The sequence below is a fragment of the Oncorhynchus tshawytscha genome, linkage group LG25 (genome assembly GCF_018296145.1).
Source record: "Oncorhynchus tshawytscha isolate Ot180627B linkage group LG25, Otsh_v2.0, whole genome shotgun sequence".
Lineage (NCBI taxonomy): Eukaryota > Metazoa > Chordata > Actinopteri > Salmoniformes > Salmonidae > Oncorhynchus > Oncorhynchus tshawytscha.
The window spans coordinates 2,368,646-2,384,770 of NC_056453.1; the positions used below are offsets into that span (position 1 = coordinate 2,368,646).

At 41.5% G+C, this 16,125-nt stretch overlaps 1 protein-coding gene across 3 annotated transcripts in view; it reads left to right on the forward strand.

The window, feature by feature from the left end:
• LOC112224062 (nebulin-related anchoring protein) overlaps nucleotides 1-16,125 on the forward strand; it is a 91,201-nt gene that overhangs the window by 25,856 nt on the left and 49,220 nt on the right. For 2 of the 3 annotated variants that reach the window (XM_024387348.2, XM_024387349.2), the window contains exons 13-17: nucleotides 6,915-7,028; nucleotides 8,140-8,238; nucleotides 10,038-10,136; nucleotides 11,887-11,994; nucleotides 12,149-12,250. In XM_024387348.2, the coding sequence (XP_024243116.1) occupies nucleotides 6,915-7,028; nucleotides 8,140-8,238; nucleotides 10,038-10,136; nucleotides 11,887-11,994; nucleotides 12,149-12,250 (522 nt within the window). The remainder of the gene's footprint in view (nucleotides 1-6,914; nucleotides 7,029-8,139; nucleotides 8,239-10,037; nucleotides 10,137-11,886; nucleotides 11,995-12,148; nucleotides 12,251-16,125) is intronic. The other variant, XM_042305885.1, reaches the window with a different exon arrangement.

A 16,125-nucleotide genomic window follows, 5' to 3' on the forward strand; every position in this document is an offset into this window, starting at 1 on the left:
TCTAGAGACTGTAAGGTGGCTTTCCACCGAGTACACAGACTTGGAGTGACAAGACCAAGGGTTCCCGACCGATTATCGCAAAATTTGAACACTACCAACAAAAGGAGCTGATCAAAAGCAGAGGAAGGGGGCTTAAAGGGACCAAATTCGGTCTCAATGACCAAGACTAACAAGGGAAATCCATGAACCATACTACAGAGATACAAAATAAGTTAGAGGAAAAACAAAAAGAACTTGAGGAACTTGTTCAAGAACGATCTAATAAATAAATAAATAAAATAAAGCAAACTGGATGGAATATGGAGAAAAATGCACAAGATTCTTCCTGAATCTCCAATGCAGGAACGCTAACTAAAGGAATTTGCAGAAACTCGTTAGTGAAGACGGTGTCAACTATTATTCTCCGAATGATATTTTAAAAGAGGAAGCTAATTATTTTAGACAGATGTTCGCTTTCCGTCTCATCCTCTCCCACTGAATGAAGATTACGGTAAGGAATTCTTTCCAAATAATATAAAAAAATTGAAAATTAACAAATGTACAGAAAGATCAGTTCGAAGGCCAAATTACAGAGGAAGAACTTTGAGGCTATTATATCCTTTCAGTCTGGAAAAACCCCAGGGCTTGATGGCATACCGGTAGAGGTATATCAATAATTTTTTGATATATTAAAAGCTCCATTATTAGACTGTTTTAACTACTCCTATAGAAATGGTAGTCTGTCAGGTACTCAGCAGGAAGATCTCATTTCTCTATTATTAAAACAAGACCCAGATGGCAAATATAAAGACCCAGTGTATCTAAAAAACTGGAGGCCCCTTATACTTCAATGTTGTGATGCAAAAATACTAGCAAAATGCATAGCACTCAGAATTAAAAGGGTTTTACCAGGTATTGTTCATCCTGATCAGACAGGTTTTTTACATGGACGATACATTGGAGATAATATACGCCAAGTACTAGAAATAATAGAACATCATGAAACATATAAGAAGCCAGGAATGGTATTTATAGCGGATTTTGAAAAGGCATTTGATAAAGTAAGACTGGACTTTATTTATAAATGCCTGGATTTTTTCAATTTCGGTAATTCTCTTATAAAATGGGTAAAAATTATGTATAGCAACCCCAGGTGTAAAATAGTAAATAACGGCTACTTCTCAAAGAGTTTTGAATTGTCAAGAGGAGTTAAACAAGGGTGTACACTGTCACCATATCTATTCGTTATGGCCATCGAAATGCTAGCTATTAAAATCAGACCCAATAACAACAGAGGATTAGAAATCCAAGGCTTAAAAACAAAGGTGTCCATGTATGCCGATGACACAAGCTTTATGTTAAGTCCACAAGCTAGATCCCTGCAATGTCTCATTAAAGATATAGATAACTTTTCTGTACTCTCTGGACTAAAACCTAATTATGATAAGTGTACAATATTACGTATTGGATCCTTAAAAAATACAACTTCTACATTACCTTGCAGCTTACCTATAAAATGGGCTGATGGTGAAGTAGACATACTCGGTATTCATATCACAAAAGATACAAATAACCTCTCCACAATGAATTTCAATAGAAAACTTGTAAAAAATAGACAAGATCCTGCAACCAGAGAGGTAATACCTGTCTATTTATGTAAAAATTACCCTGATTAACCCCTTAGTCATATCTCAGTTTACTCACTTACTTATGGCGCTGCCTACTCCTGATGATTCGTTTTTCAAATCATACGAGCAAAAAATATTTAGCTTTATCTGGGATGCTAAACCAGTCAAAATAAAATGAGCCTATCTATATAATGAATATGAATTGGGTGGGTTGAGATTATTAAATATAAAAGCACTAAACCTCTCTCTAAAAGCTTCACTTATTCAAAAGTTTTATTTGAACCCTAAATGGTTCTCAAGTAGATTAATAGGAAAAGCTCATCCACTTTTTTCAAAGTATCTGTCTTTTTCAAACAGGCATTGCAGAGCTGGCTACAATTTCAATTTCACCCCCCTGAAAAGATAGAACAAATATTACAACATATGGCTGAACTCAAATGTGCTGGTTGATAAAATACCTGTATTTATGAGAAAGATGTTTGAAAAGGGTATTTTGTTCTTGAATGATATTGTAATGGTAGAGTTATGTTCTTCATGGAGTTATTGGAATTGTAAGGGAAGGTATGCTCAATCCAAGAGTACAACCAATTGATTACAGCATTGCCCCAAAATTGGGGGAGGCGGGTGGCAGCGGGAGGAGGTAGGGAACTGGTCTGTCTGCCCAATATAAAAGATCCAAACTTGCGGAGGAATAAAAATAGCATACCTAGGAAAGTATACTAGTTTCATTTGAGTACCAGGATGTTGACAACTGTGCCAAACAGATTGCAAAATAGTTGGGAAGAGATTTTTGATGTACTGATTCCATGGTACAGGGTGTATGAGTTGATATATAAAACAATGCAAGATTCAAGACTTTGTGCTTTTCAGCTAAAATTATTATATAGAATTCTTGCCACCAACAAAATGTTGAATATTTGGGGCATACAACCATCTCTGTACCTAATGGCAGTCTGCAGATTTTGTTGAGAGGATACAGAATCAAAAGACCATTTCTTCTGGTATTGCCCTCAGGTAGCCTGTTTCTGGTCTCAGGTTCAGGAATGGCTGAAAATGCATAGCATTGATCTAAGAAATAGTACTGTTAGGAGATCTGGAGAGACCGGGTCAGTCAGTGACTAATATACTCATACTCTTAGTAAAAGTATTTATCTTCAACACGCAATCTGTAGATTCTATTCGATTAGATAGATTGAAATTGTACGTTAAACATTATAGCATAGTTGAAAGATATGTGTTGCGTAGAAACACAAAGTTGGTGGCCAACAGAGATAGATGGGATGGGCTGAGGGAAGCTGTGTGAGAGAATGATGGTCAAAAGATAAAGGAAAAAAAGTCAAAATAATAAAAAGTACATTTGAATGACACTAAGTGGCAGTGTTTTTACAACTAATGCCGGTTTGCCTGAGCCTGATGCCGTGCAGGTGTTTGTACACATGCATACACACACACTCTCATTCAAACAAACACATACAAGAACACACACATACATGTAATAGTGCCAGACATGCGCACAACCATATACAGTTGGCATTGCTGTTATGATTTCAGGTGTCCTTGATGTTCTTTGTTTTAAATGTATTATTTTGTATATATTTTTTTGCGTTGTTGTTTGTTGTTTTCTTCTGTCTTTTCCTTTTTTCTCTTTAGTTAATTCTCTTGGTTGTTGGTGCATTGGGGGGTTCTTGATGGTGGGGAATGGAATTAATGGTTGAGGGACAGCTATTGGGGAACTGTGAGGGGATCTTGGAGGGTTTGGGTTTCACAAGATTGTGATCATGAAAAAGGAAACTATGACATATACACTGCTCAAAAAAATAAAGGGAACACTAAAATAACACATCCTAGATCTGAATGAATGAAATATTCTTATTAAATACTTTTTTCTTTACATAGTTGAATGTGCTGACAACAAAATCACACAAAAATTATCAATGGAAATCAAATTTATCAACCCATGGAGGTCTGGATTTGGAGTCACACTCAAAATTAAAGTGGAAAACCACATTACAGGCTGATCCAACTTTGATGTAATGTCCTTAAAACAAGTCAAAATGAGGCTCAGTAGTGTGTGTGGCCTCCACGTGCCTGTATGACCTCCCTACAACGCCTGGGCATGTTCCTGATGAGGTGGCGGATGGTCTCCTGAGGGATCTCCTCCCAGACCTGGACTAAAGCATCCGCCAACTCCTGGACAGTCTGTGGTGCAACGTGGCGTTGGTGGATGGAGCGAGACATGATGTCCCAGATGTGCTCAATTGGATTCAGGTCTGGGGAACGGGCGGGCCAGTCCATAGCATCAATGCCTTCCTCTTGCAGGAACTGCTGACACACTCCAGCCACATGAGGTCTAGCATTGTCTTGCATTAGGAGGAACACAGGGCCAACCGCACCAGTATATGGTCTCACAAGGGGTCTGAGGATCTCATCTCGGTACCTAATGGCAGTCAGGCTACCTCTGGCGAGCACATGGAGGGCTGTGCGGCCCCCCAAAGAAATGCCACCCCACACCATGACTGACCCACCTCCAAACCGGTCATTCTGGAGGATGTTGCAGGCAGCAGAACGTTATCGTCTCCAGACTCTGTCACGTCTGTCACATGTGCTCAGTGTGAACCTGCTTTCATCTGTGAAGAGCACAGGGCGCCAGTGGCGAATGTGCCAATCTTGGTGTTCTCTGGCAAATGCCAAACGTCCTGCAGGGTGTTGGGCTGTAAGCACAACCCCCACCTGTGGATGTCGGGCCCTCTTACCACCCTCATGGAGTCTGTTTCTGACCATTTGAGCAGACACATGCACATTTGTGGCCTGCTGGAGGTCATTTTCCAGGGCTCTGGCAGTGCTCCTCCTGCTCCTCCTTGCACAAAGGCGGAGGTAGCAGTCCTGCTGCTGGGTTGTTGCCCTCCTACGGCCTCCTCCACGTCTCCTGATGTACTGGCCTGTCTCCTGGTTGCACCTCCATGCTCTGGACACTACGCTGACAGACACAGCAAACCTTCTTGCCACAGCTCGCATTGATGTGCCATCCTGGATGAGCTGCACTACCTGAGCCACTTGTGTGGGTTGTAGACTCCGTCTCATGCTACCACTAGAGTGAAAGCACCGCCAGCATTCAAAAGTGACCAAAACATCAGCCAGGAAGCATAGGAACTGAGAAGTGGTCTGTGGTCACCACCTGCAGAACCACTCCTTTATTGGGTGTGTCTTGCTAATTGCCTATAATTTCCACCTGTGCTCTATTCCATTTGCACAACAGCATGTGAAATGTATTGTCAATCAGTGTTGCTTCCTAAGTGGAAAGTTTGATTTCACAGAAGTGTGATTGGCTTGGAGTTACATGGTGTTGTTTAAGTGTTCCCTTTATTTTTTTGAGCAGTGTATTTTATATCACTATCATGCACACGCACCCTCACACATAAGGATGGCTCTGCTGCGGAAAGACTGATTCATGTTTGATAGTGTCTTGATGCTGTATTGTTTGTCCTTTATGTTCTAATACTTTAATGTTACCCCTTCCTTGTGTTTTTTGTAAAAAATAAAATAAAATAAAAAATACGTAATTTTTACTAGGATTAAATGTCAGGAATTGTGAAAAACTGAGTTTAAATGTATTTGGCTAAGGTGTATGTACACTTCCGACTTCTACTGTATGTGATTTGTCAAACACATTTGTACTCCTTAACTTTTTTAGGTATTGCCATAACAAACAGGTTGAATACTTGTCCACTGAAGACCTTCAAGCTTTAAATTTGTATTAATTTCAAAAATGTTCCACAAACAAAATTCCACTTCGATGTTATGGGGTATTGTGTGTAGATCAGTGACACAAAATCTCAATTCAATCAATCCATTTTAAATGCAGGCTGTAACATAACAAAATGTGAAAAAATTTAAAGGAGTGTGAATATTTTCTGAAGGCACTATATACTCCATTTAGCAGACGCCTTTATCCAAAGTGACTTACAGTAGTGTATGTGTGACCAGATAGACATTAGCTACACTATGCCACCCATTAGTTTAGACAGGAGCAAAGGGTAGCTCCAGACTAAGGCTCCTAACACAGGCCTATCAAATAAATGATAGAAGTACACCTGAATAGAAAAAAAACTTTTATTTAGAAAAATAGGATTCTGTTGTTGAGCAATACTAAGGTTTCTTGTAAAAAATATACATTGTTTCTTTAAGACCAATTCTACCACAATTGCAACTGTATTACAAGGATAAGTCATTGATTAAGTGAGAATAGAAATTGTTAGGATGTACTCAATAGTCATTTGAAACTGTCACCAATTACACATGTGTGTTTACGCAATAAGTCTCACTTTTAGGTTATCAAAAAGCAGGTTCACTACAATTATCCTGGCACTGCAATGCAACACCGTGGGAAGTGGCTCTAATTCTTAGTTTAGGATCGTCGTTCCACAAATAGAGTGCCTTCTATGTCTTTCAGGAATTATGTGTATACATTTTGATGAAATACTTAATTCAACAGTTGGATCACATACATATGTTCCCCTTACTAAAAATAACATATAAAATTCCAATAGCAGTTTTTTATTAATTAAATTAAGTTATTTGTTTTCTCTGAAAATCCCCCTTTTGGAATGTCCCTCGTTTATAAAATGTTTTCTAAATTTGAGCTAGAAAAGCATGTTTGTTATGAAGTTGAACATGCGATCTTTTTAACAGAGTGTTAAAATTGCGTGAAATATAGTTATTTTTACAAAATTACACTACCCAAAAGGCACTCTAATCGTGGAATGACACATTAACAAAGAAAAAACAGAGGTTGGATAAGCAATTACAATTAGTCACATCAGTTTCACCAAGAACCACCTAGAGCGGTCTGCTTCAGCTTCACCATGATGTTCAACCTTATTCAAACAAAGCAGGCACATTAATATGACCCAAGGTAAAGGAGTCTCACCAAGTGCCTGATTAGAATTCACTTTATATAGGGAAGTCAGGAAATGAATCAGAACATTTTAAGGTTGACCATCTGAGGCCCTACCTGTTACACATGTACACATTTCCATGTGGGTGGCCCCAGTGCGAATAGAACCCATGATCCTGAAGTTGCAAGTGCCATACTCTTCCAACTAAGCCTCACAGGACTGAGCCACACAGGTTCTTTCTTTATGAATCTTTTTCATGGTGTTGTTTATTTTATTGGTAAATGTGGCACATATAATGCCTATCAGCCATCAGTACTCACATCTATGTGTTCTGTCTCATGCATGCCTGTGTGTCTGTATTGGTACTGCTGGGGATCAATAATGTTAATTCAAATGTTTCTGTGACCTGCAGATTGCCTACAAGCAGGAGTATGAGCAGGACAAAACTGACCATGTGGAATACAACTACCCAGCCACCATCACACCAGGCTACCAGAGTCAGAGGAAACTGGATCCACTCAAGGACGTGAGTTTCCCCTTCGCCTCATAAGTTTAACATGGCTCTCATACTGGACATAGTAACCAAAACCAGTAAACAGGGTGCTTACGCAGATAGAAAAACCCAAAGGGTTCCTCTTGAGGACTGTATAATTCAAAAGTGGGCTATTTTAAAGAGGCCAATTTAAGGGGGTCTAGTAGCTGGGTAAACCATTTTAAATGTGGATCATCCATTAAACTAGACTAATATATAGAGTGAGCTCAACCCATGATATCTAAATCATAAACGCACCGTTGACTTCACATCTTCTCAATTCTGCTCATTATGTATTTGCATTTATTATGGGTCCCTTGGCAGCTGCTACTCCTCCTAGGGTTCAGCAAAATTAAGGCATCTATACAATTTTCAAAACATTACAATACTTCACAACAGATTTCACAACACATTAAGTGTGTTCCCTCAGGCCACTACTCTACTACCACATATCTAATACACAAATCCATGTGTACGTGTGTGTATAGTGCATATGTTATCTTGTGTGCGTGTCTCAGTGCCTATGTTTGTGTTGCTTCACAGTCCCGCTGTTCCATAAGGTGTATTTTTATCATTTAAAAAAATCTAATATTACTACTTGCATGAGTTACTTGATGTGGAATAGAGTTCCTTGTACTCATGGCTCTATGTAGTACTGTATTATGGACAGACTTCTCCCCATCATAGCTACTGTTGTATCAATATGTTTTTACCATGACAATTTAGTCACCTCACCTTTCTAAATTTCCACATTATTTATTACAAGATTTAGTTGAGGTTTAGGGATTAGTGAATCATTTGTCCCTAATACAATGCGTTTAGTTTTGAAATATTAAGGACCCCTTAGCATTTTATCAGGCACAATTGCTAACTTTCATAAAGTGCTACCCCTGCCCTGAACTTGTTTGTCAACTGTGTGCGTAAGTCACACCTAACACAGCCCACATTCTATGGTTTTGGGGGCCATTATCTTTACCACAGGATTCAAATAACTCAGGGGTAGAAAAAAATATGTTCAGAGGCAGCACTACAGATGTCTTTACATACTGTATCTTTCTACCCTGATACATTAATCATTTATTGCATCTCTCATCTTCCCACGTAGAAGAACTACAGACAGCACATTGACCAAGTCAAGTACAGCTCGGTGACAGATACCCCTGACATCGTCCAAGCCAGGATCAACGCTCAACAACTCAGCAATGTAAGTGCTTCTTGATGCTTTCTGATGTGGGGGAGGGGGGTGAGACACTATTGCATGTTCGACATTGATTAATAAATGTCCTTCTGACACGTTTCACCGTTAAATCATTCAGCTATTTGTCTAACCTTACCTGACCCAATGCTGAACTATGCAGTGATGTGAGTGTATACACACCACAAGCTAATACACACACACAAATAAGTAATACTACAATATACCACTTTATTTAATCTTTATTTTAACAGGGAGTCCCATTGAGAACAAGGTCTCTTTCACAAGGGAGCTCTGCATACACACAATTTACAAATTACTACAGAATACAAATATACAACATTCCAAACACACTCAAGAAAAACAATCACATTCCTCAGCAAAGAGGTCCCCAATCAATATTTTGAACTACCTGAGTGGGACCAGTACATCCAGTTGTTGGGAACTTTGGGAACATGGGATGCTAAGAAACTAAAAGCTGATTTACCTAACTTTGGGGAGACCGAAGGGATTTCCAGAGTTAGCCATCCCTGAGACTAGGTATGGTACCATACGTCTGAAGGTTATTAATGATGTTAGGTACGGTGGGAGTTTTTATAAAAGAGACTTGTAAATAAAAAGAGAAATGAATCAACCTACTTGACTTTAAAGAGGGCCTGCCTACTTTCTGGTAAATAATGCATTGAGGTGCACTGAAGCTGTGGCCGTAATAAAATGAAGTGTCCATCTACATATGTTTAAATCAAGTGTTCCATTAGCGGGAAAACACCATTCTCAAAAGTGGTGGCAAATGTGATTATGCATGTAATGCTTTTATTATAAAGGTGAATTTGTATGGTGAAAGTGAAAATTCCCTGAACTTGAAACTCACGTGCTGCGTATGTATGCCAGTTAGGCTCTACACCCTTTGTAAAGCGGATTCATGTGCTTAATTTCAAGAAGTTATTTTGCCACTTTAAATCTGTTGGCTAGGCTACATGAGGTGTGCGACTCTTTGAAAAAGATGCACACAGGCTTTAAGGCAAAGCTAATATTGTCACCCACCAGACTATAATTGTTTTGGTTGGGTCTTGACAAATACTAAATAATATATGTGTGAAATTTGTTTAGATTTAGAATGGACCATTATCATGCACCTTTATCATGCACCTATCTCGAAACAGGGTCAGGGGGAAAATACATGTCATCTATGCACTTAAATAGTGAATGGAGGAACGCTTTCACCGTGGTTCATTTTCATGACAGCCAGGTAGGCTATGCTCCTGTTGTAAAGATAAGCAATGTGCTTAATATTAGGAAAGTTGAGAAATAAATATAGTAGTCCTAGCCTATACAAACTGATGGGATCCTCCTCTTTTTAATAGAGGCCATCACTTAGTTTTCTCAAGCAATTGCATAGCCTATAGAAATGTTGCGCAGCACGAGCTCATGGGCTCTCATGAAGTGTTTGAGTAGATTTTCAATAACATTTTCATTGTCAGAGTGATTAGTGGGACAATAGAGTGCTGAGTACCAGGCAGTTATCAAGTTTACTAGCCTACTATTGACCATCAGCAGCATCAGAGCTTGGAGAAGCCTAATTAGTGACTAAAGGTTATGTGAAATTTGACTGTCATCATGACTCTTGACCACAGATGTGGCGGTAATATGGGCACCATAACAGCCCTACTTGTAGGTTACAATTTTTTACAGACAAACCAATATTGTTAATGTATATAGTAAAAAGTACTGGAAACAAAACCAACCTATGCGGAACCCCTTTCATAATATCAAGGACCTAACTTGATATATCTGATTCCCCCATGTAGGTTAACTACAGACAACACATTGACCAAGTCAAGTACAGCTCGGTGACAGATACCCCTCAAATCGTCCAGGCCAGGATCAACGCTCAACAACTCAGCAATGCAAGTAGAGCCAAAGATACACATGTACACTATCTTTCTATCACGCCAAGGTCTATACCAAACATTACACTCTATACAGTACATACAAACAACATAGCTTTCGCTCTGCATTTGCATATACATTGCATTTGGAAAGTATTCAGACCCCTTGACTTTTTCCACATTTTGTTACGTTTACAGCCTTATTCCAAAATTAATTAAATATTTTTTGATTCTCATTAAACTACACACAATTGCCCATAATGACAAAGCAAAAACAGGTTGACATTTTTGCAAAGTTATTCAAAATAAAAACATAAATACCTTATTTGCGCAAGTATTCAGACCCTTTGCTATGAGACTCGAAATGGAGCTCCGGTGCATCCTGTTTCCATTGATCATCCTTGAGATGTTTCTCAACTTGATTGGAGTCTACCTGTGGTGAATTCAATTGATTAGACATGATTTGGAAAGGCACACACCTGTCTATGTAAGGTCCCACAGTTGACAGTGCATGTTAGAGCAAAAACCAAGCCATGAGGTTGAAGGAATTGTCCGTCGAGCGCCGAGACAGGATTGTATCAAGGAACAGATATGGGGAAAGGTACCAAAACATTTATGCAGCATTGAAGGTCTTCAAAAACACAGTGGCCTCCATAATTCATAAATGGAAGAAGTTTGGAACCACCAAGACTCTTCCTAGAGCTCGCCGCCCGGTCAAACTTAGCAATCAGGGGAGAAACGCCTTGGTCAGACAGGTGACCATGAACCCGATGGTCACTCTGACAGAGCTCTAGAGTTCCTCTGTGGAGATGGGAGAACCTTCCAGAAGGACAACTATCTATGCAGCCCATCACCAATCAGGCCTTTATGGTAGAGTAGCCAGGCGGAAGCCACTCCTCAGTAAAAGGAACATGACAGCCCGCTTGGAGTTTGCCAAAAGGCATCTAAAGGATGCGGACCATGAGAAACAAGATTCTCTGGTCTGATGAATCCAAGATTGAACTCTTTGACCTGATTCGAAGGCGTCACGTCTGGAGGAAACCTGACACCATCATGCTGTGGGGATGTTTTTCAGCGGCAGGGACTGGGATACTAGTCAGGATCAAGTGAAAGATGAACGGTGCAAAGTACTAAGAGAACCTTGATGAAAACCTGCTTTAGAGCGCTCAGGACCTCAGACCGGGGCAATGGTTCACCTTCCAACAGGACAACGACCTTAAGCACACAGCCAAGACAATGCAGGAGTGGCTTCGGGACAAGTCTTTGAATGTCCTTGAGTGGCTCAGCCAGAGCCCGGACTTGAACCCGATCAAACATCTCTGGAGGGACCTGAAAATTGCTGTGCAGGGACACTCTCCATCCAACGTGACAGAGCTTGAGAGGATCTGCAGAGAAGAATGGGAGAAACTCCCCAAATACAGGTGTGCCAAGCTGTAGCGTCATACCTAAGAAGACTCGATGCTGTAATCATTGCTAAAGGTGCTTCAATTAAGTACTTGGTAAAGGGTTTGAATACTTACGTAAAATGTGATATTTCAGTAGATATTTTGTAAAAATTACAAAAAAATAGTTTTGTTTTGTCATTATAGGGTTACTGTGTGTAGATTGATGAGGGAAAAAACATTTTAGAATAAGGCTATAATGTAATAACATGTGGAAAAGGTCAAGGGCTGTGAATATGTTTAGAATGCACTATATTCCGAAAGGGTTATACACATACCATATGAATAAGGGTTGCTGTAGTTTTTATTTATATAAATGATTCCAGATCAAATACAAGGAGGACTGGGAGAAGACCAAGTCCAAAACATGTGACATCGGCCTGGACACGCTGACCGTCAAGGCTGCCAAAGCATCTCGGGACCTGGCCAGTGATGTAAGCATTCCCTTCCTGTAGCTGGTACTCACACAGAACAATCCTTTCTTATGTAATGAGAATGAGATATTAGTGGATAAGAATGAGGGAGGGATTGGTCATCTGATTATACATGACTGGCTGATGTGATTTGGGTGGTGGCCGTGTGTTACAGATTAAGTACAAAGAGTCCTTCATGAAAAATAAAGATAAGACAAGCAATGTCAGCGACTCCAAGACCCTGCACTCTCTTCAGGCGTCCAAGATGACCAGTGAGGTAAGAATATGAAACACAATAAACATGCTGTTGCACCATATGTATTTGAACAGTGAAGCTAACATTTTTCATTTGAACCTATACTCCAGCAGTTTGGATTTGAGATGAAATGTTTCATATGATAATGATTTCTGCTGCAAGCAGCAATGAAAGGGATACTGGCTTGTTCATTGTAGCTGGGGATTTTAACAAGGCTAATCTGAAAACAAGACTCCTAAATTCTATCAGCATATCGATTGTGCAACCAGGGCTGGTAAAACCCTGGATCATTGTTATTCTAACTTCCGCAATGCATATAAGGCCCTCCCCCGCCCTCCTTTCAGAAAAGCTGACCACGACTCCATTTTGTTGCTTCCAGCCTACAGACAGAAACTAAAAACAGGAAGCTCCCGTGCTCAGGTCTGTTCAACGCTGGTCCGACCAATCTGATTCCACGCTTCAAGACTGCTTCGATCACGTGGATTGGGATATGTTTCGCATTGCGTCCAACAACAACATTGACGAATACGCTGATTCGGTGAGCGAGTTCATTAGAAAGTGCATTGGCGATGTCGTACCCATAGCAACTATTAAAACATTCCCAAACCAGAAACCGTGGATTGATGGCAGCATTCGCGCGAAACCGAAAGCGCAAACCACTGCTTTTAATCAGGGCAAGGTGACCGGAAACATGACAAACAGTGTAGCTATTCCCTCTACAAGGCAATCAAACAAGCTAAGCGTCAGTATAGAGACAAAGTATTGTCACCATTCAACAGCTGTGACACAATAGGTATGTGGCAGGGTCTACAGTCAATCACGGATTACAAAAGGAAAACCAGTCCCGTCACGGACCAGGATGTCTTGCTCCCAGACAGACTAAATAACTTCTTTGCTCGCTTTGAGGACAATACAGTGCCACTGACACGGCCCGCTACCAAAACCTGCGGACTCTCCTTCACTGCAGCAGACGTGAGTAAAACATTTAAACGTGTTAACCCTCGCAAGGCTGCAGGCCCAGACGGCATCCCCAGCCGCGTCCTCAGAGCATGCGCAGACCAGCTGCCTGGTGTGTTTACGGACATATTCAATCAATCCTTATCCCAGTCTGCTGTCCCCTCATGCTTCAAGAGGGCCACCATTGTTCCTGTTCCCAAGAAAGCTAAGGTAACTGAGCTAAACGACTACCGCCCCGTAGCACTCACTTCCGTCATCATGAAGTGCTTTGAGAGACTAGTCAGGGACCATATCACCTCCACCCTACCTGACACCCTAGACCCACTCCAATTTGCTTACCGCCCCAATAGCTCCACAGACGACGCAATCGCAACCATACTGCCCTAACTATCTGTACAATAGGAATACCTACGTGAGAATGCTGTTCATCGACTACAGCTCAGCATTTAACACCATAGTACCCTCCAAATTCGTCATCAAGCTCGAGATCCTGGGTCTCGACCCTGCCCTGTGCAACTGGGTACTGGACTCCCTGACAGGCCGTCCCCAGGTGGTGAGAGTAGGTAACAACATCTCCACCCCGCTGATCCTCAACACTGGGGCTCCACAAGGGTGCGTTCTGAGCCCTCTCCTGTACTCCCTGTTCACCCACGACTGCGTGGCCATGCACGCCTCAAACTCAGTCATCAAGTTTGCGGACGACACTACAGTAGTAGGTTGATTACCAACAACGACGGGACGGCCTACAGGGAGGAGGTGAGGGTCCTCGGAGTGTGGTGTCAGAAAAATGACCACACACTCAACGTCAACAAAACAAAGGAGATGATCGTGGACTTCAGGAAACAATAGAGGGAGCACCCCCCTGTCCCATCGACGGGACAGTAGTGGAGAGGGTAGTAAGTTTTAAGTTCCTCGGCGTACACATCACGGACAAGCTGAATTGGTCCACCCACACAGGCAGCGTGGTGAAGAAGGTGCAGCAGTGCCTCTTCAACCTAAGGAGGCTGAAGAAATTCGGCTTGTCACCAAAAGCACTCACAAACTTTTACAGATGCACAATCGAGAGCATCCTGTCGGGCTGTATCACCGCCTGGTACGGCAACTGCTCCGCCCACAACCGTAAGGCTCTCCAGAGGGTAGTGAGGTCTGCACAACGCATCACCGGGGGCAAACTACCTGCCCTCCAGGACACCTACACCACCCGATGTCACAGGAAGGCCATAAAGATCATCAAGGACAACAACCACCCGAGCCACTGCCTGTTCACCCCGCTATCATCCAGAAGGCGAGGTCAGTACAGGTGCATCAAAGCAGGGACCAAGAGACTGAAAAACAGCTTCTACCTCAAGGCCATCAAACTGTTAAACAGCCACTACTAACATTGAGTGGCTGCTGCCAACATACTGACTCAACTCCAGCCACTTTAATAATGGAAATTGATGTGAAAAATGTATCACTAGCCACTTTATATAATGTTTACATACCCTACATTACTCATCTCATATGTATATACTGTACTCTATACCATCTACTGCATCTTGCCATCTTTATGTAATACATGTATCACTCGCCACTTTAAACAATGCCACTTTATGTTTACATACCCTACATTACTCATCTCATATGTGTATACTGTACTCGATACCATCTACTGCATCTTGCCGTTCTGTACCATCACTCATTCATATATCTTTATGTACATATTCTTTATCGCTTTACACTTGTGTGTATAAGGTAGCAGTTGTGGAATTGTTAGTTTAAATTACTCGTTGGTTATTACTGCATTGTCGGAACTAGAAGCACACGCATTTTGCTACACTCGCATTAACATCTGCTAACCATGTGTATGTGACAAATTTGATTTGATATTATCCGTGTCATCGTTCAGCCACAACTAGGTGAAACATAAGATATTACTGTTTTTAGTGACACGTTGGTAGGATAGTCTTGCTGGTATATCATTCATTTGTTTTTCCAATGAATGCACATTGGCCAATAGAACGGATGGTAATGGAGGTTTACTCACTTGCCTACGAATTCTCAGCTCGACCTCCGCTGTCTTTTCTTCACTCCCGTTCTCGAGAAAGCAGTATTTCCGTCGAGTTAAATAAAAAAATATTTGTCCAGTCGAGGTGAGTAATTGATGTCCAGGAGTTATTTTCGGTCAAAAGAGACGGTAGCAGCAACATTACGTACAAAATAATACAAAAAAAATAATTGAAGAAAAATGATCAAATAGCACAATTGGTTAGGAGCCCGCAAAATGGTAGCTGCACAGCTATTTCCAGGTCTCTCCAGAGATGTTTGATCTGGTTAAAGTCCGGGCTCTGGCTGGGCCACTCAAGGACATTCAGAGACTTGTCCCAAAGCCACTCCTGCATTGTCTTGGCTGTGTGCTTAGGGTCGTTGTACTGTTGGAAGGTGAACCTTCGCCCCCAGTCTGAGGTCCTAATCGCTCTGGAGGTTGTCAGGTTGTCATCAAGGATCTCTTTGCTCTGTTCAGCCTTCCCTTGATCCTGACTAGTCTCCCAGTCCCTGCCCCTGAAAAACATCCCCACAGCATGATGCTGCCACCACCATGCTTCACCATAGGGATGGTATTGGCCAGATGATGAGCAGTTCCTGGTTTCCTCCAGACGTGACGCTTGGCATTCAGGCCAAAGAGTTCAATCTTGGTTTAATCAGACCAGAGAATCTTGTTTCTCATGGTCTGAGAGTCCTTTAGGTGCCTTTTGGCAAACTCCAAGCGGGCTGTCTTGTGCCTTTTACTGAGGATTGGCTTCTGTCTGGCCACTCTACCATAAAGGCCTGATTGGTGGAGTGCTGCAGAGATGCTTGTCCTTCTGGAAGGTTCTCCCATCTCAATGGAGGAACTTTGGAGCTCTGTCAGAGTGACCATGGGGTTCTTGGTCACCTCCTTGACCAAGGCCCTTCTCCCC